The sequence below is a fragment of the Drosophila montana genome, unplaced genomic scaffold (genome assembly GCF_035044405.1).
Source record: "Drosophila montana isolate Dmon_TW-CO22-7 unplaced genomic scaffold, ASM3504440v1 contig_3200_1, whole genome shotgun sequence".
Lineage (NCBI taxonomy): Eukaryota > Metazoa > Arthropoda > Insecta > Diptera > Drosophilidae > Drosophila > Drosophila montana.
Genome location: NW_026998080.1, coordinates 8,901,912 through 8,928,887, shown reverse-complemented (window position 1 = coordinate 8,928,887; position 26,976 = coordinate 8,901,912). Strand labels below are relative to the sequence as shown.

At 42.3% G+C, this 26,976-nt stretch overlaps 1 protein-coding gene across 2 annotated transcripts; it reads right to left on the bottom strand.

The window, feature by feature from the left end:
- Positions 1 to 1,259: 1,259 nt before the first annotated feature.
- flz (filzig) lies at positions 1,260 to 18,815 on the bottom strand. Of its 2 annotated transcripts, XM_064686564.1 has the most exons (9): positions 18,572 to 18,815; positions 7,438 to 7,807; positions 3,619 to 7,353; positions 3,425 to 3,432; positions 2,931 to 3,162; positions 2,685 to 2,869; positions 1,777 to 1,892; positions 1,564 to 1,683; positions 1,260 to 1,489 (listed from the first exon to the last, which is right to left on the bottom strand). In XM_064686564.1, the coding sequence occupies exons 1-9, from the start codon at positions 18,798 to 18,800 to the stop codon at positions 1,325 to 1,327; spliced, it is 5,160 nt and encodes a 1,719-aa protein (XP_064542634.1). In that variant the 5' UTR covers positions 18,801 to 18,815; the 3' UTR covers positions 1,260 to 1,324. The 2 variants fall into 2 exon arrangements, with proteins under 2 accessions (XP_064542634.1, XP_064542635.1); XM_064686565.1 differs by lacking the exon at positions 3,425 to 3,432 and having other exon boundaries at positions 2,931 to 3,117; positions 3,623 to 7,353.
- Between the last annotated feature and the right edge of the window lie 8,161 nt (positions 18,816 to 26,976).

Below are 26,976 nucleotides of genomic sequence, written 5' to 3'. Positions count from 1 at the left end.
AGTTATGGGGGTGGGAAATTTTGACCCATGTCTATATGGGATATTTGAGGGTACCATTTTCACATGAATTTTGACTAAAAATAATGTTGCCAGAATTCGATGCCAAATTGATCTAGAGGTCCAACCATAACGAAAGAGCCAATTCTCGTGAAGATCTGATGAGATTTGGCCGAGTTATAGGGGTGGGCAATTTTGACCTATGTCTATACAGGGTATTTGAGAGTACTATTTGTACTTGAATTTCGACCAAAAATTCCGTTGCCATCTTTTGATGCAAAATTGATCTTAGGGCCGAACCATGCACAAAAAGGCAAACCTCGTACAAATCGGATGATATTTGACCAAGTTATGGGGGAGGGAAATGTTAACCTATGTCTATATAGGATTTTCGAGTGTACCATTTTCTATATAGGATATTTGAGGGTTCCATTTTCACATGAATTTTGACCAAGAATAATGTATAATGCCATATTAATCTTGTGGCCTTAATAATTCTCAACCTTGAAAAACTAATAACATTTTTTTGTACTTATTTACTCTCGTTTATTTCGTCGATATTTTTCTTGTGTTTGTGTTTTTCGCTTTGTTCGTTTTGTACGCTTAAGTTGCTAACAAATTGTATGTAGAAATACATAGATATAAGTTAAATATATCGTATAGATATATCGTATATCATAGGCATAAATTAATTAATTAATAAATTCAATTGAACTAAAAACATATGCTCTCTCGCTCGCGCATATTTGCATTTTAACATAACAACAATTTGCCTATGAAAATTAACAATTGATTATATTAAAATTATTATTTTCTCTTTTTTGTTTTTTTCGTATGTAAAAAAATAAAAAACGCATGCTACAGTTTTTAGTTGAATCAAAATAAATAGCAAAAAAAAACGGCAGCTCAATAGTTAATAAATAAATAAATAAATAAATAAGCTTAGCAATTAAAATAAATATGTCTTACAATTATTATTGCGCATGTGTGGGAGTGTGAGGGGGGGGAGGGGAACGTTGCTCGCTCTTAAATTGGTTAAATTTTTAAACATTTAACACACATTTCGAAAACGCCGCAGAGTAGGCAATGGGAAATGTTGCCAGTTTGAAAGCCACAGTGCTTGTCAAACTGTAAACGCGCGCCATTATCCAATTAAACTAATGCAGGGGGTGGAAAGGGAAGTGAAATGAGTTTTGTGAATGCGACGCTCGTCTTTTAAGTTAAATAAAAGTTTTTTGTTTGTTTTATCTCGCTTTGCCACGCTTAAATGTCCTCTAAACCTACTTTTCTATTTACAGTTGCGCTCTGGATGCCGTGGGCGTGGCGTCTATTTAACGCCCGTTATGCTGCGCAGCCAGGGCTTGTAGAATGTGGTGCGCATATAGACGCCCGGCAGATACGGCGCCGCACACTTGATGCCATGCGACACGGTGCCGGCCAGCTCGTAGCGTCCGTCGGGACGCTGCAGCACCAAGGGACCGCCGCTGTCGCCCTGCAGCAGGACAATGAAGGATATATACATGATTAAAAGTTTCTCTACTAATTGCATCATTATGTGCAGCTCACCTCGCACGAGTCCTTCTGCCCGTTGGCATAGCCCGCGCACAGAAACGAGCCGAGAATCTTCTTGTTATGCCCGGCGGTGTGGAACATCTCCTGGCAGACGCTGTTCTCAATTATTGGCACCTGTTGCGTGCGAAATAGCAATTAAAAGTTTTATTCGGTTAAATGTCAAGCCAAGCTGGCTGCCACCAGCTGACCACCAGCCACCAGACGCACCTGCACCTCCTGCAGCACCGAGGGCACACCGCCTCCATACTTGAGACGCCCCCAGCCGGTCACCGTTGCCATGCGACCGGTGAAGTCAGCCAGATCGTTGGGCATGCAAATTGGCACTGCAAGGAAGAAGTTGGACATTTTGTTAACTTAAATGTGAGTAGGAATTGCTTTAAATATGACCTGGCGGATTGTTAACTTAAATGTGAGTAGGAATTGCTTTAAATATGACCAACAGGAAGATATAACTAAGGATTCATATAGACATAAGACTAATTCTCGCTTTGGGGTTAAGAAAGCGATTGTTATTTATAAGTTACTTTTCTCGCGCAAAGGTTCATTTGGTGCATTTAGAGAATATATGTGCTCTATCGCCAAACTGTCGCTTGGGCGATAAAAAAGCGATAGCTAACGTTTATGCTTTTGACATAATTATAAAGCAACCAAACTCTAACGAGTTACCTATAAACATTTTGTGAATATATAAGATTTATCGCCAAAGTATCGCTTTGGTGATAAAATAGCGATAGCTAACGTTTTTGTCTTTGCACACAATTATTGAGTATTTCCACAAAGTCTGGCTTTACTATAGCTCACAAAACCTACTTACTTATATATAAACATTTATTGAATATATGTGTGATATCGCCTAAGTATCGCTTGGACGATAAAAAAGCGATAAGCTAACGTTTACACATTTGCACACAATTAAAATGTATTTTCACATAGTCTAGCTTTACTATAGCTTCCAAAATCCAAATACTTAGCTATATGCATTTAGGGAATATATGTGTGCTATCGCCAAAGTGTCGCCTGGGCGATAAAAAAGCGATAGCTAACGTTTTTGCTTTAACCCACAATTATAAAGTATTGCCAGTAATCGAACTTTGCTGTGGCACCCAACGACTTACCTATATGCGTATCGAACTGCACGGGACTGTCCATTTCCAGCAGCGCCAGATCGTTCTCGAACGTGGCCGGATCGTATTGGCGATGGACAATGACGCGTTTGACATTCTTGGTAATGGGACGTTTGCTCTCCAGATCACCGGAGATATCAAACTCACCCATGACAGCGACCAAGGAGGCCAAGAAACTAAAGAAATAATTGGAATATTAGCAAAAGGATTTGGTTAGGATTAGGGCTTAAGACTTACCCGGGCTGACAATGTGCGGCGGTGATGACATAGCGACTGGTGATTAGAACGCCGCCACATTTGTTCTTGGTGAAGAGGCCCAGCCAGGTGGACTCGCGGACCAGGACCTGCCAGGGAAAGGCGCCGAATGTGGAGCCTTTGCCGCCGACAATGCGACCCGACTTCACATGTGGACGTACGCCGCATTCTGTTGATGGGGAGTGAAATGTGAGGTTAGGAGTAGGGAGTGTTCACAAAGCGAGAGAGTGAGAGCGAATGAACGGGTGACCGAGCGAGCGAGCGTCCGGACTGACAGCCAAGTGAGGTACAGCGAAGAAAAAATATTGGGAATAGAACTGCGAATATTTGCGGGACGAGGCAAGAATTGGATGAACTAAAGGATTGGTTGTGGGATTAACTGGGACTGGGAACTAGAACTAGCTATGTGACTATGGGGGGAATAGCGATTGGGTTGATCAATGATGGCGTTGCCTATGGCCAGGCCGTTTCAGGCGGCGACGTGCTATAATTTTGGATGGATTAAAATGCAAGTGTCAGGTTAGGGACGATCGATTCGGATGGATTTTTGGGGGGGTTAGGGGTTATCGAACATAATGTGCATGAATCATATTAGGAACAAGAGAGAAAACAGAGAAGAGAGAGAGAGAGACAGTTTGTTGTTGGGGTCCATGCTACAAACACTCAACACTTACGTATTTTGCGTCCGTTTGCACCACCGTAAGAGCTCAGCGTCTCCTGTTCGATTTCGTTCTCATGCGGACTCGGATTGACATCCTCCTCATCCTCCTCGTCGACAATTTCATCGTTCTCGGGCCGCGCCGTGGTCTTGGCCGTGGTGCTAACGCGCTTCGTTGGCTTCTTCGAGCTGGGACGACGCGTTGTGCTGCTGCTGGCCGCCGAGGCGGGTCGACGCGTGGCCGGTTTGCGTGTGCTGGTGGCCGAGGTCTTCTTGTTGGGCGCCTTGGTGGAGACACGCGACACCGGCTTCTTTGTGGTCGACCTGGGCTTCGAGGTGGTCGCCACGCGCACCGGCTTACGTGTGGTCTTGCGGTTGACATTGCTGGTGCTGGCGACGCCCGATGAGTAGGTGGAGGCCGTATTGTTTGTCTCATCAATCATGTCGGCGAGCGCCTCAAAGTTGCCCTGCAATGAGGCCACCAGTTTGTGCACGAGCGTGTGCATCTTGTCCTTCAGCACAATATCCTCGACAAAAGCGGGCGTGGATAGCTCCAGATCGCTGGTCACGGCGCTCGAGGCGGCGGACATGTTCAGATTTGGATTGCGCACCGGCGGGAAGTTGACAAAATCATTCGGTGAGGTATAGGTTTCCTCGACAATCTGGCCAACCTTCTCGCCGGGCACCGAGAATGCCGGATATGTGGGCGTCGGACCATAATAGCCCGGAAAAGCGGGCTTATCATCGGATGGCACACCGTACAGCGCTTCTGTGGTCGATTGTGTGAAGGTCAAGTGCACCGGACTGCTGCCGACACCGCCGGCTGGCATGCCAAAATAGCCCGGATCCTCAAAATCGTTGGAGCTTACCCCAGACGGCGTATTGCCGGGACGTCGCGTCCCAATCGGTCCATAGACATTGGAATTTGTGTTGTCACCCAATTTCGTGTTATCCCAGTTGCTCGACGTGGCCACATTTATGTTCGACGGCTTCGGCGTGATCAGCACAGTCGGCTTCGAGGGCTTGGGCGTAATGTTGATCTGCACAAAGCCCGGTTTCTTGTGGCCACCATAGCTGCTGCTCGTCGGCTGCTGGATGTATATGGGCGTGGAGGCGGTCGCATAGAGGGGCGGCTGATAGTTGCCCGGCGTGGAGCCCAATATATTCTCAGCCGTGCTCTGTATAAACGCATCCAGCTTGTCGTCGGCCATAAAGAGCGGCGGCACCTTATCGTAGTGATAGTCCACGGTCGCTGGCGGACGCGGCGTAGTCGGACCCGTCACATAGCTGGTGGCAATCGGCTTGGAGGAGATGGGCTTGCGCGTTGGCGAGCTGGCCGCCGGCTCATGGTAGCTGAGCACGGATGGAGCGGCCTGCTCATATGTGGCTGGTGCGGGCGCGGGCACAGGTGCTGGCGCCGACTGTTCGTAGCTGGGACTGGGCTGGGCGGGCTTGCCATGACCGTAGCTGACAGCCGGAGAGGAGGGATCATCATAGCTGGCCGTAGGCGTGGCGGGCTGTTCATAGCCCGAGCCGGAAGCAGCCGAGGAGAATTCCTCATAGCTGGAAGTAGCTGCCGCCGGCTGATCATAGCCCGAGCTCGGACCGTGGCCGTAACCGGAGTCCAACTGTTGCGGCTCATTGTTGTAGTTGGCCGCCGGCTGCTTAATCTGGATGTGGTTGACGGATGACTCCGACGCCTCTGTGTGGTAGCTGCTGCTGCTCGGGGGCTGCTGCTGCTGGACGGGTCTTCTCGTGTTCTGCTCGCTCTGTGGAGGCTTCTTCTTGGTGCTCGTCGGCTGCTTGGCGGGCGGACGCCTTGTCGTGGGCTTGGGGCGCGGCCTGGGACTGGCGGTAATCAAAACTGGACGCAGTGAGGAGCTCTCAGCAGGAGTGTCGTATTGCGGGCGCTGCGCTTGCGTTGTTGTTGTGGCCGCCGGACTGGCTGTGGCCAGCTTCTCGGTCTGCTGCTGTTGATAGCCCGCGGAGGTTTCATCGTACTGCTCCTGCACCTTGGTGGTGTGCGAGGAGACAGACACCTCGGCGGGCAAGGGATCATTGTAGTGCTGCATGGTCACCATGCCGATGTAGGAGGCCACGGGACGATTGGGCGTCGAGGGACGCACATAGGCGGGCGAGGGAGACTGTGGCGCTTCCGTGTAGCTGTTCGTGATCTTCTCAAAGTTGACCTCAGTGTTGCCCTCCAGCGAACCGCTGCTGAGCTGACCATAGCCCGAGGGCTCATCACCCTCCATGTAGGACATGTCCACCGGATAGGCTATGCCCATGACGGGCATTTTATTAAACTCAGAGGTCTGCGGTGCCTGCGGCGAGCTGGCATCATGATAGGTAGTCGCTGGCATTGTGTGCTCGTCCAGCACCTGAGACTGATCCTCATTGTAGGTGGGACGCTGCGTGGACAGCTCCACGGACTGACTGTACGTGGCACCCGCATCCTGTTCAGCGGACACCTTGTCATAGCTGGGCTCATCATAGGCGGTGGTCGTATAGCCATAATCCTGCTGCTGCTGCTGCTGCTCCAGCTCCTGTGCCTTGGTAGCCTCGTTGTTCTGCTCCTGGCTACCCTGCTCATAGTAGCTGGGCGACTGTGCGGTGGCCGACGTCTCGCTGTGTTCCGACTGCGGCGCATAGCCATACGAGGGCGTCTGCTGGCTGACCACATTGTAGCTGGGGCCATGGCTGCTGTTATTGAGCTGCAATATAATCGACTCAATAGAGTCCACGTGCGTGGTTATGGAGGAGACTGTGGTGGGATTGCTCTGTGCCGTAGCGGGTCGCTTCTCGTTGTTGTAGGTGGGCACCAGAATATATTTATCTTCCGACGCGGCGCTGGGCTGCGTGCTGCTCGAAGAGGAGGAGGAGGAGATGTAGCTCTGGGATGAGGGCTGCTGCTGATGCTGTTGATGATGCTGCTGCTGTTGATGATGCTGCTGCTGCTGTTGATGCTGCTGCTCCTGCGGTGGCTGCACATAGACAGGCTGTGGGCCGTAGCCCGTGGAGAACTGCAAATCCTCAACCAGATCCGCATCGGCGCCGGGATGTGTGATGTCGCTGTGCGTAAACTCGCCGCCATCCAGTATCAGATGATTGTGATGATGCATATTCGATTGCTGGGCGGGCTTAGGCTTGGGCTTCAGCTGTTGCACTGGTCGCTTCATCACCTCGGCCAGCTGGGGCACAGGCTTGGACTGTGCCGCGGTCTTTAGCGGCGGCTTGGCTTGCGGTTTGGGCTGCGGCTTCGGTTTGGGTTTGGGCGTGGTTATACTAGCTGGCGCCTTGGTGGCGGGCGTCTCCTCAAAGCTGCTGGACTCGGAGCTGCTGTGCTCCAAATGCCCGTTGACTATCTTGTTAGGCACTTCGGTGGTGAATGTCAGAACGTCATCCGAATGCTCGGGCGGCAGCGTTGCCAGCACCTGCATCACGAAGTCATCATTGCCTGGCGGCGAGGAGAACGTGCTTATCTTCACGGAATGCTTGTTCACATGTATGGCTGGCGGCAGTTCCGTTGGCTTCAGCTCATTGGTACTGATCGCCTCATTATTGGGCTGTAGCTCCGCCTCCTGCTCGAACTCCACGCTGGCGGATTGCGAGTGTGTCGCCTCCGTGGAGCTGCTGGCAAAGCTCAGCTTATCCTGTGTCTGACCCTGACCGGCCGTGCTGCCCAGCTGCTGATACACCTTATCCAGATTCTGTTGATCGTAAATGCCCTGCGCCGGCTGCTCATCACTGAGCTGCTGCTGCTGCTCCTGCTCCTGCTGCTGCTGCTGCTCCTGCTGCTGCTGCTGCTGCTCTTGCTCCTGCTGCTGCTGCTGCTGCTGCTGCTGCTGCTGCTGCTGCTGCTCGCCATAGTTCTCATAGGAGGATTGTGCCGCCGCCTGCTGCTGCTGCTGTTGCTGCTGCTGGTGCTGCTGCAGCTTTTGCTGCTGCTGCTGGAAGTAGGCATTCTGTGCATCGTTGATCAGCGTGCTGGCCAGCTCGTGCGTCTGCGGTATCTGACAGCAGGCGCCGAACAGGAAGCCATCCATGCAAGCGCCAACCACCTCGCCGCCCCGCTGCGCGCACTCGTGATTGAACATGCATATGGTGGGGCCATTGGAGCGCGGATCCGAGCTGGGCAGCGTTTTGGTGGCGCGACAGTGCTTTGGCGTTATGCGATAGCCGCCAAACAATTTGCGACCAGCTGCCGGAGGAGAGAGAGAGAGAGAGAGAGAGCAAACGAAGTTGAATTAATATTTTAGAATATTTAGAAAATGATTCAATTTTTAAGAAAGCTTTTCTGTTTTGTTTTTTCCATGCTTAAGAAGAGTTACGATTCCTGGTTTAATTGGGTTTCTAAAAGGTGAAATAATCGCGCCATTTTACATGCCAGCTCTTCGAGCTTCTATATTCTCAAAAAATCGATATTTATCTATTTATCGATGCTTATTAAATCGACAACCTACATCATGAATTTCTTATGGGCTCTGAAATCAACGTACTGATCAAGCATATATATATAGTAATAGGGTTCAATATGCTTTTCTCTGCGTGTTACATATGTTCGCACAAGTCTATTACCCCCTTTTTAAATTGGTCCAGGGTATACTATATTTTAATTCAAGTCCATTCTTCAGTTCTTAAAGTCCGCAATTTAGAATATTGAACAAACGTATTCTCTTTAATCTTTTAACCATTATAGATTATCTATTAACTATTAACTATATTTGTTATTATCTATTATCCTTTATCTATTATCTTTTATATTTTATATATTATATATTAACTAATATCTAAGTATGAACACTTTCCCTTCAATAACCAAAGCTCGTAAAGAATTTTGTGTCTCTATGTGTATACCCTGTACCTATGTAAAGGAGGGTATAATAGTTTTGTGCAAATGATTCTAAAAGGCAAGAGGAGTCTTTTTTTTTGTCTTCACCTCAAGCAGCATCAAGAGCCAAGTCGAACTAGTCAATTTCGTCTGCTTCGGAGATATGAAACCCAATTGGTTTTATTCTTCCACACGAAAATCAGAGTTGCTTAGCATTCTAATTGAGTTGCGAGCAATTTCCGCTTCAGCCTAATGCTTGGGGCCAATTAATTAAGCAGCCAACTGCAGAAATCAAAGCCAGGCAACTGTACATAATTGGATTAGCCTGGTAAAAATTAAGTAGTTTCTATGAAATTCTTGAAATGAAAGTGACATTTTTTTTTTTTAATTGGGTTTTTGCCCATAAAGTTGGCCATTTAATGGCGTTTTGCAGTGCTAATTATGAGCCAAAGAAAAAAAAACAAAAGACCAGAAAAAACCGCCAAAACAATAAACTCAATTAACATGAGGAGCAACATTTGCCGCAAGTGCTGCAAGCGGCTGCTAACGGGGCCAGTTGAAAGGCAGTTGCCAAGTGAAAGTGCCGTTTGCCGCGCTTGCTGCAGCAAGGTCAAAGTTCAAAGCTGGCTTTTTATAAACTCGCTGCTGCTGCTGCTGCTGCTGTCAAGTTAAATGCACCTTGATTGCATTTTGGGCTGCTTTGGCAAATGATGTCGCGCCGCAAAAACTTTGCTCATTAGCAAATTACATGCGACTGGCAACATGACATTTTAGACATTTATCGATCTTCTTTTTTTTGTGTGGAACTGCAGGTGCTAGGGCTGGGGGAGGGGGAGGGGAGCTTAGCCGACAATTAACACCTCAAGCGCTGGCGCTTGCTCCACTTGGTGCCGGCTGCGGCTGCTCCCATTTCCAGTTTTTGGCCGCAGAGACTATGTCAATGTTTGTGTGAAATTGGAGCACAGTCGAAATTCACGTTGAGTGCCAGATTCTAAGCCAACAGGGAAAATATATATATAAAATCGTTATTCTGTGGTCGCAATCAATTAACAATCAAGTTGCTAATTAAATGAAAAACAAGCACAATTACATTTACAGCTAGGCACATAAAATGCGGCAGCCATAAAAAAAAAAAACATGCGCCTGGAGTTTCCCTCAACAACTCCTGCACCTATAAAGCGGACAGAGAAAAAGGTGCTCGCAGTGAAAGTAAACACGGCGCGAAAAGTGAATAACTTATCAGCGGCGCCCAACAAACTCCAATTAGAATGTTCGGTACGTAGCGCCCGTAACCTCAGCTCCAACTCCAACCGCAAATAATAAAAAAAAAAACCATAATTGCGAAAAGTGATAGTGTTTTGTTTGCCTTTTTCATTTCATTTCTTATTTTCTTATATATTTCTTCATTTCATTTGTAGTTTTGTTAATGATTTCGTTTTTCTGCTCTGCGGCTTTGCTGCGTTTTTATTATTTAGTTTTTTTTTTCTTTTATTAAAAATGTGCTCACTTTTTGTGGCTTTATTATTTGCAGACATTTCGCATTTTATGATTAGACACTCAAGTGCGCTGAAGTATTCTTCCGACAATCGTTAAAAGTTGGTAAACCCACAAACGATGGGAAATGGCCGCAGGCCCCACGCGCTGTTAACTTAACAGCGCACGCTTAACAGTGCTGCTTGTAGTTAACATAATTATGGTGTCTGTCAGCGCTCTCTTGCCCTGCTAGCGAACTTTCAATGGCTGTGCGAGTGTGTGTGTGTGTGTGTAGTCGAGTGTTAATTATGCAGCTTAACATAATTTGTTTGATTTAAGGCGAGCAAAATGTTAATGGCACATGCAAGGGCTACATTTAGCTAAGATAATGCATATGTTGAGTGTGTGGCAGCTAATTGAATAATCAAAATGTTAGCTAAGAGCGTTAGAAGCTTGGAAATTAAGTTATTAGGTGTATAACTAGATACTATTGTTATAAACAGAAACTATGTGAGACTTTAAGAACTAGAGTAGCTTTTATTAGTGTCCTGAATGCATTAAGAATGTGATATGTGATATGCCAAATGTTATTATCAAATGTTAAACAAATGTTAGGCAATTGAGGTTAGGTTAATATATGTTATAACTGCTGAGCAGCTGTTCCATTAAAATCAACCGCATTTCTCACTTGACAAAGGCTTTTAATGAACACAATCCCAACTCTACCCAGTCGTGCTCTCTATTCTTCCAATTCGTGACCTTCACAATAGTCTTTGGCTCTGGGTGTGTCTGATAAAAGAGTGAGAAATTCAATGAGCAAAACACTCGGTTCGTTGCGGCATTGTCCATTAAATATGCAAAGAATGTTTCAACGCGTCGCTGCATGAACATTAGATATTTGTATTTATTTTTTTTATAAATTCTTTTTTTTTTTTTTTTTTTGGTGCGCCCCACCTGCTCTTAAGAGCGAAAACGTAGTCGTAACTGAGCGCGCGTGACTCTTATAAATGATTTGTGATTTGGTTGGGTTTTAATTCGATTTGACAGGCAGTGCGGAGACGACTTATCGCCAGCCTCTGACCCCAATTGGCGCAACAAGAAATTCGAGTCAATGTATCAGCGTAATCAACGCGATTTGGCATGCAAAATAGGTTACAGCATCGCAACAGCAACAACAACAACTGAGAGCAGCCAAAAAGCCGGCTCACACACACACACACACGCACGCAGCGCGCTGCTCTCTTGACTTTGGGTGGAACGAAAGTGTGTCAAACGCCTGAATAATTTTGCGTTGCTTTTTTTTTTTCAAAAAACATTTTTCGGTGTTTATCATACAAATGGCAAAGAATAAGCAGCAGAACGCAGTCAGGAAGCAGCCGAAAATGAGATAACAGGTTGCCCAATCAAACAAAACAACGGCAAACTTGTTGCGCAGCAGCATTAACAATGCCGAAAAGAAAAAAGAGTGGCAACCTCTGTCCCTTGCCTTGTCGCTCTTCCATTCGAATTGGAATACTTTTGGCTGCAGTCTTGAAACAGTTATCAAGTGCAGTGAAACGAACTTATTTGTTTTGGCAAAAAGAGAAAAAGCGCGACATTCTCAGTGGGTCACACTGGGCCCTCCACAATTCGAGTTCGAATTCCAATTGGAATGGGCTTTGGTATGCTTTTGCTGCAGTCTGGAAACAGTTAGCGACTGCATTTCATTTATATCGCATGCAGTGAAATTTACACACACACACGCACACACACACACACAGGTGGGCAAACGAAAAATTAATTAAATCATGAAATATGCTGCACGGCAAGCAACGCAGAGCCATTCAGCAGATCGAATTCGTAGAACTTGTTTTCTTCCCAAGCATCCGACTGCCGCGCAGTGCTGCCAGAAGGTGCGCAGCGTCGCGCTCAAAGAATGTAAACAAACGAGGCGCTTTAACGGTAAAATGGAAAATTATTATCGATCAATTAGCTCAACGTTGCAAAAAAAGAAAAAAAGAAAAAAAAGTAACTATATAGTCGCATATGGAAGTGTATGCAAACATGCAATACCACGTGTCGGATCGGTTTCAGACAAGGCATCAATTTGCATAGATGTTGTGCTCCCGACCAGTTTTGCATTTTTAAAAATTCTTGCTCTGATTGTATTGTGAAAGTGTTGAAATGTTCTTGGTCTAAATTAATGGTAATTATAGTTGCATTAATGGAACAAACATTTCTTAAGGCTTATCTGAAAATAAACTGCATACCCATTTAATTATCAAGTAATCATTTGTCGAAAGTTTGCTTTAAACAGTTAAAAACTATATGTAAAAGATTATTAGATATCAGACAAGTTTCCCTAACGACATATTGATTGCAAAAATTATAATAACTAGATAAAGCAGAGGCCAAACATTTGTCACTTTTCACGTAATTATCATAAAAAGTTGTAACATTTGTCTCGAGCTTAATTTCACTTTTCATAGACAAAAGGAAAACTGTTTACTGTTGGTTTTTGTTTTTTATATGAATCTCTATCGCTTGATTCGGGCTACTACTAATTATGACTAGCCCAACAACGACAACAAATCTAACAACAACAACAACAACAAAGGCAATAATCATCCGAGCTAAAGCGAGAGTGCCTGGCCATGAGTTTTTTGTTGTTGTGGTTTTCGTGCTAGTTAAATTGAATTTGTTTTGTGATTTGTAGCTGTTGTTTTATGATTGTATTTTTCTTGTTTTCATCTTCGTCTTTTTATTAATTTTAATGGGCTTTACGTGCGACTCTGCGCTAATACAAACATCTCTGTATAATCTCTCTGATATGGCATCTCTTTCTACGCCATTCTGCGATGTCACGCAAGAAGTTTTTCCGTTTTGCGTGTTGGAAAATGAAAGTTTTAATTTTTTTGTTGCTTGCCTTTAAGCATTTGTGTAATAAAGCTCAAGCTTTTGACCCTTGAGCAACACTGCACTTGCAGATCGAAATGCTTGTCAGCGATAATATATGATGGTCAGGGTCACACTGGCAGCAAATAGAGTGGCAACACTGTGTGGCAGCTGAGCCGGAACAAAACATTTCTATTAATCACATTTTAATTGAATTGTTTAACAACAGCAACAACAAGAACAACAACAATAAGAGCAATAACTGCAGCTGGAGTAACATATTAAGCATAACTTGTTGCATGCTCTGGTAGGCGCTTTGTGAATTGGACTGTGGCATGCAGCATATAACCGATTTGCACGCAAAGCCACGCCAAACGGGAAGGCAGCGCCTTGAATTACATAAAATTGCATTTGAAAGTCGCGGCATAAATACACACACACACTCACTCACTCACACACACACATATGCATACAGCTTTGCAGATGCTCGCATTTGATCCCGGCTGTGGGTCGCGGCGTCGGGTGTCGCTGCTCGAATTGGCACAGCATCCGAATCGGCATCGGCTGCGTCGCCTTCACCTGCCAGCGTCCACGCCCCCCTCGCTTGCCACGGTGTAAATTGTAACAGTGACCCAAATAAAATGCGGCGACCGAAAAGACCGGTAATGTAACAGTGAATGTGCAAGTGCTTCCACTGCTGACAGTCGCTCTGTACATGCCATACATACATACACATACATATATCATACATATATATATTCCTCTGCACATACATAGTTGTACGTATTTTACGCATGCAATTCTAATGGGAAATTGTTTTTATTGTTGTTGTTGTATTTTCTGCAAAACCAGTATTAAAACAGGCGAGCAAAACGCGTGACAGTGATGCGCCCACTGTATATCGTGTCACGACAATCGCCTGATGCGTGCGCTATCGCAATGGCAATCAAATAGTAAAGCTGCGTATGCAGCTCACGCATGTGCAGCAGCAGATTTCTTACATATATTATTTGTTACATAACTGTTTGCGATTTATTGCAAAGTGTGGCAAATATAAATGTGAGCAAATCAATGTTAATGTCCTTTGCGTTGCCTTGCATCAAATTATTTATTTCTATGTATAAACGAAATCGAACTAGTTCATTTTATGTAAACTGCATACCAAGCCCTTGTGCGTGCAGCTCTGTAAGCAATTGCACCATCGAGATTGTTATCGCTTATCGATAGTCTAAGGCCGGCTTTTGCACGCAAGAAAAGTTGACAATTTTGGCGCTTTGGCAGTGAAATATTAAGAAAAATAAACATTTTAATTAGTTTAAGTGTGTAAAAATTGCAGTAGTGTGTACTTTATGAAGCTGCAAAGTGCGCAGTGCAGTTAAATATGGCTGGTGGGTGTATTTTGTTGTATTTGCCGTGGTCAGAAGCTGCTGGCTAGTGCTTGTTATATATTGTATTTATTATTGAATTAATATCTGGAATCTCTCTTTCTATCTCACGCAGCCATCTCTCTGCTCGTATCGCAACAAGAAAGGTAATCACAGTGTCAACCACGAGCCGAGTGCGTTCTGCGACGAACAGGTTGCGCAGCGACACCAAAAGCGGGGCTCCAGCCGTTGGTCAAGCAGCACACCACACACACACACACACACAGATGTAGTTAGTAAAAGATATCATCGTATGGGACATGGCTGTGGTGGTGTTTGCGCCAGTTTCGTTTCTGGCCTGCTCCGCTCTGCTTTATTGTTCATGCATTGTAGGTAAGTACATTATTCCGTTTTGTTTTCATTACAACTCTTATTATTATTATTATTATCTTAAGCTTTTTGTGTGGCACTTTTCTGCCAGGTCATTCAAATTCGTTGGGGCCTTGGGGCATGATAAGAACTTTGCTTTGTGCCCATGTAAATGATTATTATTATTTGTATTGTTTCTGCACAATGAAACGGTTTTGGTTAAGTGAAAAATTTGTGTGGAACAGAAGGGGAACTGATGTGAAGAGGGGGCTTAGCAAACCGCTTTTCTCTGTTTTCCGAAATGACGAAGTGCAATCGATATAGCATATGCATCTGCATCTACCCTAACTTTTATGTCAATACAAATGTGGAAAAAAAAAATTTGGCTGAACATCAAATCAAATATGCCAGATGATTGCAAGTCTATAACTAAATAAAACAGAAGAGTATTGTCCGTGTATGTGTGTGTGTGTGTTGAGTGTGTGAACGAGCAGTGAAAGTTGTCGGCCGCAATAAATGACATCATTTTGGCAAAAGCCTCATTTCCAATCGATAACCAAAGCATTGAGAATGCGACTTCGACTTGCCGACTGCACAACCAAAAAACCAATCTTAACAAAAGACAATCAAAAGTTTTTTGTTATACTGTTTAATGGATGCACACGAAAGAGTTCGTAACGACAGACATTTAATGCCAATGCTGAATTCGTGCGAAAATAAAAGAATATGTGGTGTCATACAACGGAAGTAGTAGCTGGCAACAGTTCCCAACAAAAGCAACGGCAGCCAATCGTCAGCGAGGCGCATTTCACTTTCACCGCCAAACATGTCAAAACAAATTGAATGTTTGCTATGTATTTCCTGTTAGACGCATCCATAACAAAAGTCTTGGACTCGCCAAACTGTGTTGACGAGTCGATAATTTGTAACTGCCGCTTTGTCAATAAAAGGAAAACATGGCCAAGACATGGCCACAGAGCTTGAACAATTGCTGATGAGCTTAAAAGATAAACTAAGTAGCAAGCAACAAACGAGTCTGAGTACGAATGAGTATACTCTTAAATGCTCACACACACTCGAATGAGTCTATAAGTACGAATGAGTACTCATTTAAGCTATGCACTAATAGTTCCGCGCTACTCTTTAACGTAGGAAGTGCAACTAAATTGCCATCATATGATATTTATGAGTACGGTTTTAATGTGTGTCTCTCTCTTGGGTGAAATGCTCGCACTCGGGCACTTGATGTTGATGATGTGTCACAGTTTTTAATGCGATTGAGTTTAAGTTTTATGATGTGGTAAACGTCTGTGGGAAAATTTGTGCCCCCCGCTGCCCAAACAAAATGTTGGAAGAAAGTCAAAAATGTCGCTTTCACATTAATTGCAAGCAAGGGAAATATGAAATGAATTGAAACAGCTTTGCGTATGCGCAATTTGCATAAATTGATAACAAATCAAAAATACCGCTCAAGTACCTGGTCAAGAGCCCCCTTTAAACAATTAGCCTAGTGCGCCTAAAAGCCAAACAAAAGACTCTTATGAATTGCTTTTGAAGCGCAATAATTTGCCAAGAGAGAGAGAGAGAGAGAGAGAGAGGGAGAGGGAGACGCTTATGTGGAGCATTTGACCGCACAGCGGTAAAACGTGATCTCGAAATTATATCGATGCCAAAGCGACACGGAAAATTGAACGACGAGCAGCTGAGCTGAACTAAACAACTGACTGACTGACTGCCGCTGCTGCCGCAAGTTGTGCTGTCTTCAGGCTGCAGTCTGCAAGTCTTCCAAGTGTTCAACTCTACAGCTTCCTGCCCCTAGGCTAGCTGAGTGGAGTGAGCCGCAAATTACCGCAAACTCAACGTCAACTGCAGGCCGACAAGTGCACAGACGCTAACTGGCACACGCGGCGATCAGAACCTGTATAAGATTTGCTATTGTTGTTGTTGTTGTTGTTGCTATTGTTGTTGTTGTTGTTGTGGCTACTGGCCAAGACATTTTCATTTCGCACGCGCAATCAGCTCGGACAGCTCGGCCGCGGGTTTTTCTTTGGTGTACAAATAAAAATTGAATAGAAATTGAAAATTGTTTTATGCTTGTAACTTTGCTGCAAGAGTCACACACACACACACACACACACTCACACACACACACATCTGCTGGTAATGATATATTGTGTGCATGATTGGCATTTGCTGTCTCTGACCTGACGCAGCAAAGTTGTCCGCAAAACGGAAGCACTGCGTTTTCTTTTCTACCTGAGCCAACCTACAAAAGTGTTTGTTCAATGATTTGATGATTTGATTGTGTGTGTGAGTGTGTGTGTGTGTGTGTGTGTGTTTGGCAAGAAGTTTTCACAGCGTTTGCTGCACAAACAAACTGCAACTGCTGTTAAACTCTGCCATGGGGCAACTTGAGCTTGGAGTTTAATAACCCGAGCATTGCAAAATATGTATATTTTATTTTGTTCTAATTGAAATTTATACTTAACTATAAGTTAAATTTTATGGATTAGTGTTCCGAATTTGTTGCGAATTTTCGCATATTCATATATTGATTATCTCGAGCTGTTTATTTCGAGTTAATAACGTTTTTTTTTAACGCTCGTGCTGTTAAAACTTCGCTTTCCTCTCGCTTGTGACTCAATTATTGTATTCAAAATTTTTATTTTCCTCTAGTTTTAGTTATGTTTGCTCTCGTTTTTTATTAACATTAATTCGTATCCTAAATATTTGATATATTTCCGGCCCTCTGTTTTAGTTATCTTATTTTCTACTGACATTTTATTTGATAGCTCAAATATTTTCTGTTTCCTGTTCGCCTTAACCTATTTAACTTATTAATGTATATCAAAATGAGTTCGCCCTTTAGTAAAATGTATAAATGTCATGATAAATAACGTAATGTATAGGGGAAAATTAAGAAGAAACCTGTCTAAATATTTTATATAATATCAACATTCGTGGCTGCTTCTCAAAGGAACTCTTCGAATTTAATAATATTTGCTATATCTTAATAATCCAAAGCTGCCCATTCTCTCGCTTTATCTGAAGTCTAACCTCACAAATTGCTGCGCGACTCAGGAAGTCTTTCGCTACATTTTCATAATTTTCGATTTGTAATTAAACGTGCCACATAAATAATAAGCGTGCAAATGAATTATTTGCTTTTTTTATGATACTCGTACAGAGCTTGTTCAAGTTTGCCGCTTAAGTCTTTTGTTTGTTGATGTCGCTTTGAACTAATTCAGCACACATAAAACCTCAACCTCCACTTCGACGCAAACTCAATAGCTGTGCCAGTGCCTTCGATTCCAGCTAATAGCTTGACACATTAGAAATTTGTTTCACTTTTTAAATCGGCAACAATTAACACGAAAGCAGCTTGCAGAAACGTTAAAAACTGTCATAAGAAAGTGTGTGCAGGTATTTGTGCGCATGTGTGCGCATGTGTGTGTGTGACAGAAAGATGAGCCTCATGTGCTCATCCTCAGCGCTTGTTTGAATAGCTAAAAATGGCAAATATTATTGTGCGTGTGCGTGTGTGTGTGTGTGTGGCCGTAATGTAGCATAAAATGAACCAAAAAATTGTCAAGTGCGTTGCGCTTCTGCTTGTGGTGTGCATGTGTGTGTGTGTGTGTGTGTGTTTGTATGGAAAGTCATTTTCTGTGCCAAAGTTTTTCATGTGGAATTGTTATTGACACAAAGGCACAGTTTATGTTGGCTTTTATTTTTTTTCTACCATTATTTTTTTGCGCTTTTGGTTTTTTTTTATTTATTTTTTTGGCCATTGTCAAAGACCAGCAGCAGAGGCTTTCACTCGCAGTGGCAGCAAAGTGTCGAAGTGACACGCTTCTTCGATTTGTCTCAATGAGAACGGGCCGCAAACATGAGCTAGCAATTTGCCAAATTGATTTTCATTCAATTGTTCAGTTTATAATTCTTGCACAGTTTTCTATTAACAGCAGCTTTCTATGCAATTGTACTATATACCATATATGTATATATATATATGGATATATATATATGTATATCGGTGGAATGGTCTGTCACTTACCGCCGTTCGTTTCAATTGATGATCTAAATCCACTTGTTGTCTGCACAAATAATGCGCCTATTATTATTAATGTTGTTAAAGCGTTGGAAAGTAGTTGCCGTTTTGTTGTTGTTCTTGTTGTTGCTGTTGTCGTTTTGGCTGCTGCTGTTGGTGTTGTTCTTGTTGCCGCTATTGTTGTCGCGTTTGTGCGCGACGCTAACGCTGACGCCGGCATAACCCACTTAAACATGTTTGCGCTGGTCTACGGCGGTCGTCGGTCGTTGGTCGTTGGTCGTCGGTCGTCGGTCGTTGATCGTCACTGGACACTATTCCGGCTAGACGGTTCGTCTCGGCTGCAATTTCCACTTAGTTGAGGGCTTTAATGTGGGGACAGTGCGAAAAACAATTACCAACTGTTGATGTTGTAATTGGAAACTGAGACGCGAGTCGAGCGCGCGCACGCCACACCACAAAATGTACCGCTACAGGCAAAACAAAAGACTTAGGCAACGAACGCGTTTCATGCACGACTCTTGAAGATCTTTTTTTTTCTTATTTTTATTTAAATTGAATCGAAAGAACAACAAATAAAACACACGAAATTATAAAATTTTTGTTGCTTAACATTCGTTTTTGACGGCGCACTGTTTTTGATGTTTAATCATTTATTTATTGGCGAATTTAATATAGTTCAGCACTTCAAGAGTTGCTACTTGACCATGTCAAGCGCCATGCGTCCGGTCAACTGAACGTTCCGCGTGTGTCTGATTGTCAGAGTTGCCCGTTTGCCAGCGCTGGCCGAGCAGATAACGGACCTTTGCCACTTTTGTGTGGCAGAACTTTCACTTTAGCGCGCGAGAGCAATGCCACGAGCGAGCGAGCGAGCGGCCGAGAGAGAGAGAGAGAGAGCGAGCGAATGTGAGAGAACTGTTGAGTGAGAGAGCGCACGCTTGTACGTGCGAGTATTTGTATGAGGCGCGAGCCGCTTAAATGGTAAACATTTCTAATTCGGCATCTACTTGGCTATATTACTGTTAACATCTTGTGCTTTCTCTGTATGTGTGTGAGTGTGTGTGTGTGCCTGATGTGTGTGTGTGCGCTCCCAACGTCCGCACGCGTGCGCGTTTCAAACTCAACTGAAACGGTTTACAGCCTCGACTTGCGGTTAAGAGCTGCACAGCGTCTGTCAGTTAACAGACATGTAACTTAACAGGCTGTTAGGCGCATGTTATGCGGCCGCATATAATTGCAATTTGACAGCGTTGACAGCAATAGATTTTTCCAGGCCCAGCTTTCGCCTACTGGGCACACGATTTACGTGCCGCGATATTTGCATTCCATATTCAGCAAGGTTATCGGCCCGCTGCTGCAGATCCGTTCGCAGCCAATAACAAAAGACTGCAAGACACAAACTTGGCAATTAGTGCACTCAAAATTGCTAACAAGCGCAGCAATAACTGTCATCTGCGCACGTATGTGTGAGTGTGTGTGTGTGTGTGTGTGTGGCTTTGTGGGCCTCTAACCTGTCGTTTGGCATTTCCTTGACCCAAATTTCACTGACTTTAGTTTGTCAACGTCTTTGGACACGCCGCTGCAGCCGCCGCCGCTGCAGTTGCCGGGGCTTGGCCTAGCAAAAAAAAAAAACATTAGCATAGTCGGAGTTCCAGCTCGAGCCGCGCTGAGCCGGTGCCAGGGCCGGGCACTTGGCTGGTCAAGCGTGCAGCTCCACCAACACGATCTTTGTGTAGAATTTCACTTTCGTTATTGTCGTTGTTGCTGCTGCTGTTGCTGTTTTTTGTGATTGTTTTCTTTTTGTGTTTGGCTTTTTGGTTTGCTCTTGCGGTCTGTCCAGCCAGCGGCCGCAGCATAGCCATTGAAATGGAAAACGTTGCGGCTTATGGCTTGCCATTTGGCTATGCCGGGCACGTGGGTGGCGCATAGCCGTTTAACTTAATGGCCAGAACCACAGTGTACTTTCACACCTCTTCGCTGTTGGCAAATTCTGCGTTCCCAGGCGCATCATTAGCCTCTGCTCGGCTGAGATATTACGACATTCGACCAACGTAAATGACTCGATTATAATTTAAATGTTTTTAGCCAAGGTAAATTAAAACACAGACAACTTCCAAACGAATCGCTTTCTCCTGGACAAAAGCCCAGAAGGTGCCAAAATACAAAAACTAAAAACACAAAACCCGGTCTATAACGAATGAGCCACAATTTAGACAAAAATAAAGCGAATGATTAAGTTAGTTGCAGCGATTCTGCGCTCGACTTTGTAGTAGCCGCTAGCTGCGGGATTATATAATCGAAAGCAGATGGGCTGCTCGATACAAGCACAGGAAATAAATAAATGTCCATTGATAAGCGTTTGAATAGCCATTTGAATCACTGAAAGTGCCACAATTTTGATTTAAAACAAATCCAAATGCATAAATTCAGGTATTTGAGATTTAATTAAGCAGAAATCCCCCCATCCCCTCTTTGTTAGTGAATGCAGTTTGTTAACATGAAAAATGGGAATTAGCTGTTATAAATGTAGTATATATAGCTATATATAGCTATTAAATGTACAGTTATTTAAATAAATTTAGTTAAACAAAGCTGAGCTTTTAAAGTGAAACATCATTAAAAAATTCCGCTCCAAAGAAGGAAATATCTATAACAATAATTTTCTCAATATTGCCCATATTCACATATTGAATCAAATCTAATTTTATTGTATTCAAGTTTAATTAAGATCTCTAGAAATATTTGAAAAGTTAGATCGACTCGGCAATTGATGCTGCTCAAGAATAGATATACTTTACGGGGTCGGAGGTGCTCTCTTCTGCCTGTTACATACATTTACACAAAGCTAATATACCCTCTTTACCAATTTTCGATGGGTGCAGGGTATACAAATTTTTGCAAAATTAATCACAGAACTATTGATAAATAATTGTGATTAAATAAGCTGTGCTTAAACTGAAATATTATCAAAAGCAAATGTGCTTAAAATTTATATAATTCCTCCAAACTTTTAAGCTTTTTTAGAATCTTATATTATGGAAATTATATTAAATTTCTATATTTAACTAAATTCACTCCAAGCTCTTAATTAACAACAGTTTACATGGTCTTCCCAATCGATTATCGATCCTCAACATTAATAAACACATTAAGTGGCATTTTGCATGCTTTCTTCTGCTTAATTCTCATTTATTTTGTTTTCAAAATAGACAATGGAAAATTCCAGCGCCTAAATCTTTTTATTTATTTTTGGCATCTTGGGTTCACATATCGCTCGAGCTGCTGATGATCCATCATCGCGATGAAATTTCGTTTTATTTTTTATTTTTTGACGACCGCGGTGCAAATATTTTGCAGCTGGGCAGCTACTACACGATAGATCGCTAATAGCAACGGCATAATTAGTGACAAGTGTGTGAATTTGAATTTCTCAGATAATGCCAATCAACGCCAGCTAGCCGCGTGAAAGGCGATGCCGTCGTAGGCGTGGCATTGTCAAAAGCAACATTTTGTGGGCGGTCAGACAATCAATTGAAGGCAAAAAACAAGAAGAAAAAGCAAGAAGTCAATATTTTTTTGGCATGTGAATATTTTGTTGCGAATCTGCAGGTGTAAAACGTGAGATACAAGATATAAGGTCTCTGGCCAGGGGCCAAATCGTAACATTTGTTAACAGCCAAAAGAAACAACGCCTGCCGTATGCTCAGCAGTTTTTTTTTTCTACTTTTTTTTTTTTTAACTGTGGGTATTCCTTGTTTCTTGTCTGGTTTGGGAGTTGATTAGGTCTGTCAAATTTTGTTTTCATCGCCGCCGCCGTTGAAAACGAAAGTTCAAACGAGTTGAATGAATGTGTCTGAAAAATATTTGGAATCTTTGGCAATGCTGAAATCTAATTAATCACTTTGGAGCTGACGACGCCCTTGTGATTAATTGCCAGCTAAATTAAGTTAACATATTTTGCCAACCAATTTCATGATCTGACAGTCAAATCATCATCATTATCCGACTTTGAACTCTACTTTCTACATTTTATTCAGCAAGTAGCTTAACTGTTGAGTTCAACACACTAACCCGGCCGAGAGATTCAATGGAATTCGATTCCCAGTCAGCAGGTTCGCAGCTACCGTTGCTACTAAGAGATATGCAACAATACAATACATAAAACAACAATAATTTCACTTTTAGCATGTGGCAGTTATGTTTATTTTCAACACAAACGAAAACTAAATCAACAAAATACTAGAAGTAAAATATATTTAAAGCAAAACGACGGATTCAATACTCTTAAGCTCGATTTAAATTAAAGAAAATTTTATCATGTTTGCTGAATATTTATGTTATTTATGTATATATTTATACAGAATATATATATATATTTTATTTTTATTTTATATATATTTATATTTATATTTTTATATGATATTAACATATTCTTTTGATCACGTCGCGTTATTAGCCCTTGCTACATTCTAAGCATACGGGAATGTCTCTCTTTTTACTTCTCTTTCCCTCTCTATTTTTATTGTTTTGTGTTGTTAAAGTATATTATTTAGGTTATACATTTATACTATTAATCATATTAAACAAATTATTTTTGGATACATATTTATACTATTAATCATATTAAGTTAAGATAAATGTTGATTTATTTTTTGGTCTTCACATATTCTTTTTTAATATCAATCTGTGTCGCATAGGCCATCACTTCTTTATGATTAGTTGAATTGTCCTTAGTCCTTAGCAAATGACAGTCAGACCGAAAAGGCAGGTTCGCGGTTCGAATCTTTGGCTTTTGGAATAATCTGTATTCGGGATGATAATAAAAACATTAGAACGAATAATAATATTTACAAAATATTTAAAATTCGTAAGAAACATTAATAATAATATTATTAATTTTATTTTAATATTTAGTTGTTTTTTAAAAAAATAATTGCAAATTCTTTTGATGTATTCGTGTGGCAAACATCGTGTGAAAGTTGTGATAACCTAAGGCAAGGGCATAACAAGAAAAGAAACTACAGCAACGGCGCATTAGAAATGAAAGTGAGCAGCAACAAGTACAAATACCACGCACACACACACACACACACACACACTCACACTCGGCACACACACACACAGCCACAATATCATAGTTAACTAACTAATGTATGACACGTTAACAAAATGCAAACATAACGAGCTTCGAATTGAGCAGCGACCACCGTCCTCCGCGGTGGCTGTTAGAAAAAGCCGCAAACAACAAATCGCCGACAATTTCGGTTAGCACGTGTCAATGGCCCGGAAAGGGTCCGTCTCCTTCTCCGGCTGCGCTTGCGGCTACGGTTGGAGCCGCCGTTAATTCCCTTGCCTCTGACCGACCGCAACACATATGATTTAATTTGCTTTGCAGCGCACTTAAAATTAATTACGCAAATGTTATTCAATAGGGTCCGCGGGGCAATAGTCGAAGAAATGGGCGAAACTTTTGCACGAGCTTCGCTCTTGTTGTTGTTGTTGTTGCTGTTGTGTGTTATTGCTGTTGTCGTGCCTTTAACAAATTGCACTATTATTTCATTTGTATTTGGCAATTTATTTTAATTTCATTTGCGCAACAACTTTCGTCTTCATTGCCTTTTCCAATGTTATTTGCGCTTTTACCCCTCCTCGGAATCTCGGGCATATTTTTGCACCTTTCACAGAATCTTTTTTCTCGCCTCATTTTGTTTACTTCCGTCTCGGACAGAGCGTTATTTCTTTGGCTCTTACAATGTAATCATCTCCTATATATATATTTACAATTTTTTTTATTATTATTTGTTTATATTGTGCGGCAATTTAATTGGCGAAAATTAAAAAGGGAAAATATTTGTCTGTAAGCTTGGTGTAGGTGTCGCGGCTCAGGCAATTAATTAGAAAGCGAAACTTTTAATTTATTTAACACACACAAAAAAACTGCACAAAACACTCGTTAGTGTCCAAAAGAAAATGCATAAATACTTGTCCAAGTTTTTTCTTCTACTTTGATTACATCCATTTCTATGTGATAAATGTTGGGCGGCAAAACATTTGCGGCTGCCTTCACTTCACTTTTGAGTGGGTCACAAGTTTTTATTGAACAAATATAAAGCCATCTCTTTCGAGATCTTACGAGCTTTTTATTATCTTAAGACTGAACACAAAGTTTTTTTTAATCCTGTTCTGTTTTCTATATTGATTCGGCATTATTATATTTATCCTTTTACTTTTTTATTTACTCTTGTACTTTTTTATTCCTATTACATATTATTTGGAATAATTACATTGTGAAATTTAATTTTAAATTGTAAGAAGGACAAAAATGTTGACATGTGAAGCTCCCTCATGCTTAATGATTCTCTTAGCCAAAAACCTTATCGATTATCATAAAGCATAGCTTTAGAGTCAACATGATTGATTGGGAAGCTGCCTTCCATTCTTTAGCTTCACTGAATTTATTTTCCAAAGCTTTTATACGACTTCCTTCCAAGACTTTATGGTAGAGTCTTTCGGATAGAGTCATTTGTTATTGAAGATCAAAGCTTGTTGGCTTTCTAAATCTGCTGTCATTTGGTAATGTCTCAACACTTGATCATCTTAGCTAAATTACAATTATGACGCCCATATTGTGAGATGAAGGGAAACATTAGATACACCTGTAGACAAGCCGTTGGAAAATCGTATCGCAGCGAATGCATTTGAGCTGGCGGCGCTCTGAAAATGCGGGCTGCCTTCGATTGTGTGTGTGTGTGGACTTAAGTACTCACACATGTCGAAGATCTATCTATCAAGATTTAAGGGCCTGGCAAACCAATAATTACCGGATGAGGCGTAATTTCCTATGGGCTGCATTTTCAAAATGATGCGATCAAATTAATGAACAGTTGCCCCGAAAGCGTTAAAGAAGTTTTCAAGTTTTCTGTGTGTGTGTGTGTTGTTTTTCTTCTGTCCGTCTGTCTGTCTGTCTGTCTTGTGTATTTTGTGCGATTGCAGCAGTTGATATTGACAGGCCCATTGTCTGGGGATGGTTTGCCTGAACCCAGAACAGGGCAGCAATTGGGGCGACGGTGGCAACTCAGCATGCAGCATGCAGCAGCATGAGGCGCTGTTTACCTTACCAAGTACCTTTCAATTGTTTTTTTTTTATTTTTATTTTGTTTTTGGAGAAAGAAAATTCAGTTGCCTTTTGGGCACTTGCAGCGTGGAACTTTCGTTTTTTGTTTGCTTCTCGAGTGGCTGGCGCGGCACTGGGCACTGCTTCCTATAAATCTTTGCGGCCAGCAATAAAATTATAAGAAAAAAAAATTATTACAAGAGCAAGAGCCATTTCCATTGTACAGCCTGTTCAGAAGTTTGGGAAAGTTCAAAACGTCGCTTAAAGTCATTGTGCATGCGGGACACAGAGCAGCGGCAACTGGAACTTGGTCATCTTTCAAAAAAAACGTCTCTTGCCAACTGACACTCGCCCACTCTCCTGTGCGCAGTGCGCAGCATTTAATGATGTCTCTGTGTACCCAAATGTGCTTCAAGCTGCTTAATTGTGCAACTTTTCTATGGAAATTAAGTGCAAGATCTGCCCGCAACGGAGTTGAGTTCAGTTTCAGTTTCAGTTACTTCATCGCTTTCGTTTTTCATTGTGTGCGGCTTCTTTGGCTGTGGGAAATTTTCATGTTACCCTCTCGTTTTCTATGACCAAACGTTGTTACCCGTTTACCTTTTAGTTAAAAGTCTTTGTTATTAATTTAAATAGGATACCGTTGAATGCAAATTTTTAATCATTTGCTTTTTGTAATTAATTTTAATGTAATTAGTTTAGTTTAACGTAAATTTTGCATGATTTGCTGCGGTGCCAGAGTAAAAAACACTTGTTAAATATAACTATTAGGCAATGATAGCAATAAAAAGCATAAGGACTTGTAAACCTTACTTAATGTGGTTACTTGAATTATTGAGAATCGCTTAGAAAGGCTACCTGAACTTCTGTCAGCTATTCATATTAAATGGGCACTTTTTCACTTTTGTTTATGGTTTGACCTCTAGATCAGTTTGGCATCTAAACCTGACAACATGATTCTTGGTCAAAATTCATGTGAAAATGGTACCCTCAAAAATCCTATATAGACATAGGTCACAATTTCCCACCCCCATAACTCGGTCAAAACTCAACCGATTTTCATAAGGTTTGAATTTTTGTTAATGGTTTGACCTCAAGATCAATTTGGCATCTAAACCTGACAACATGATTCTTGGTCAAAATTCATGTGAAAATAGTACCTTCAAATATGCTATACAGAAAATAGTACCTTCAATATCCTATATAGACATAAGTAAATATTTCCCATTTCCATAACTCGGTCAAAACTCAACCGATTTTCATAAGGATTGCCTTTTTGTTTATGGTTTGACCTCAAGAT

What these genes read in the sequence shown, in the direction of transcription:
- flz (XM_064686564.1), bottom strand. Translation starts at nt 18,800, where the DNA reads ATGTTTAAGTGGGTTATGCCGGCGTCAGCGTTAGCGTCGCGCACAAAC. An exon ending in GCAGTTCGATACGCATATAG is followed by an intron (nt 1,893 to 2,684) that starts GTAAGTCGTTGG and finishes TCTTCCTTGCAG; the next exon opens with TGCCAATTTGCATGCCCAAC. An exon ending in CGGTGCTGCAGGAGGTGCAG is followed by an intron (nt 1,684 to 1,776) that starts GTGCGTCTGGTG and finishes CGCACGCAACAG; the next exon opens with GTGCCAATAATTGAGAACAG.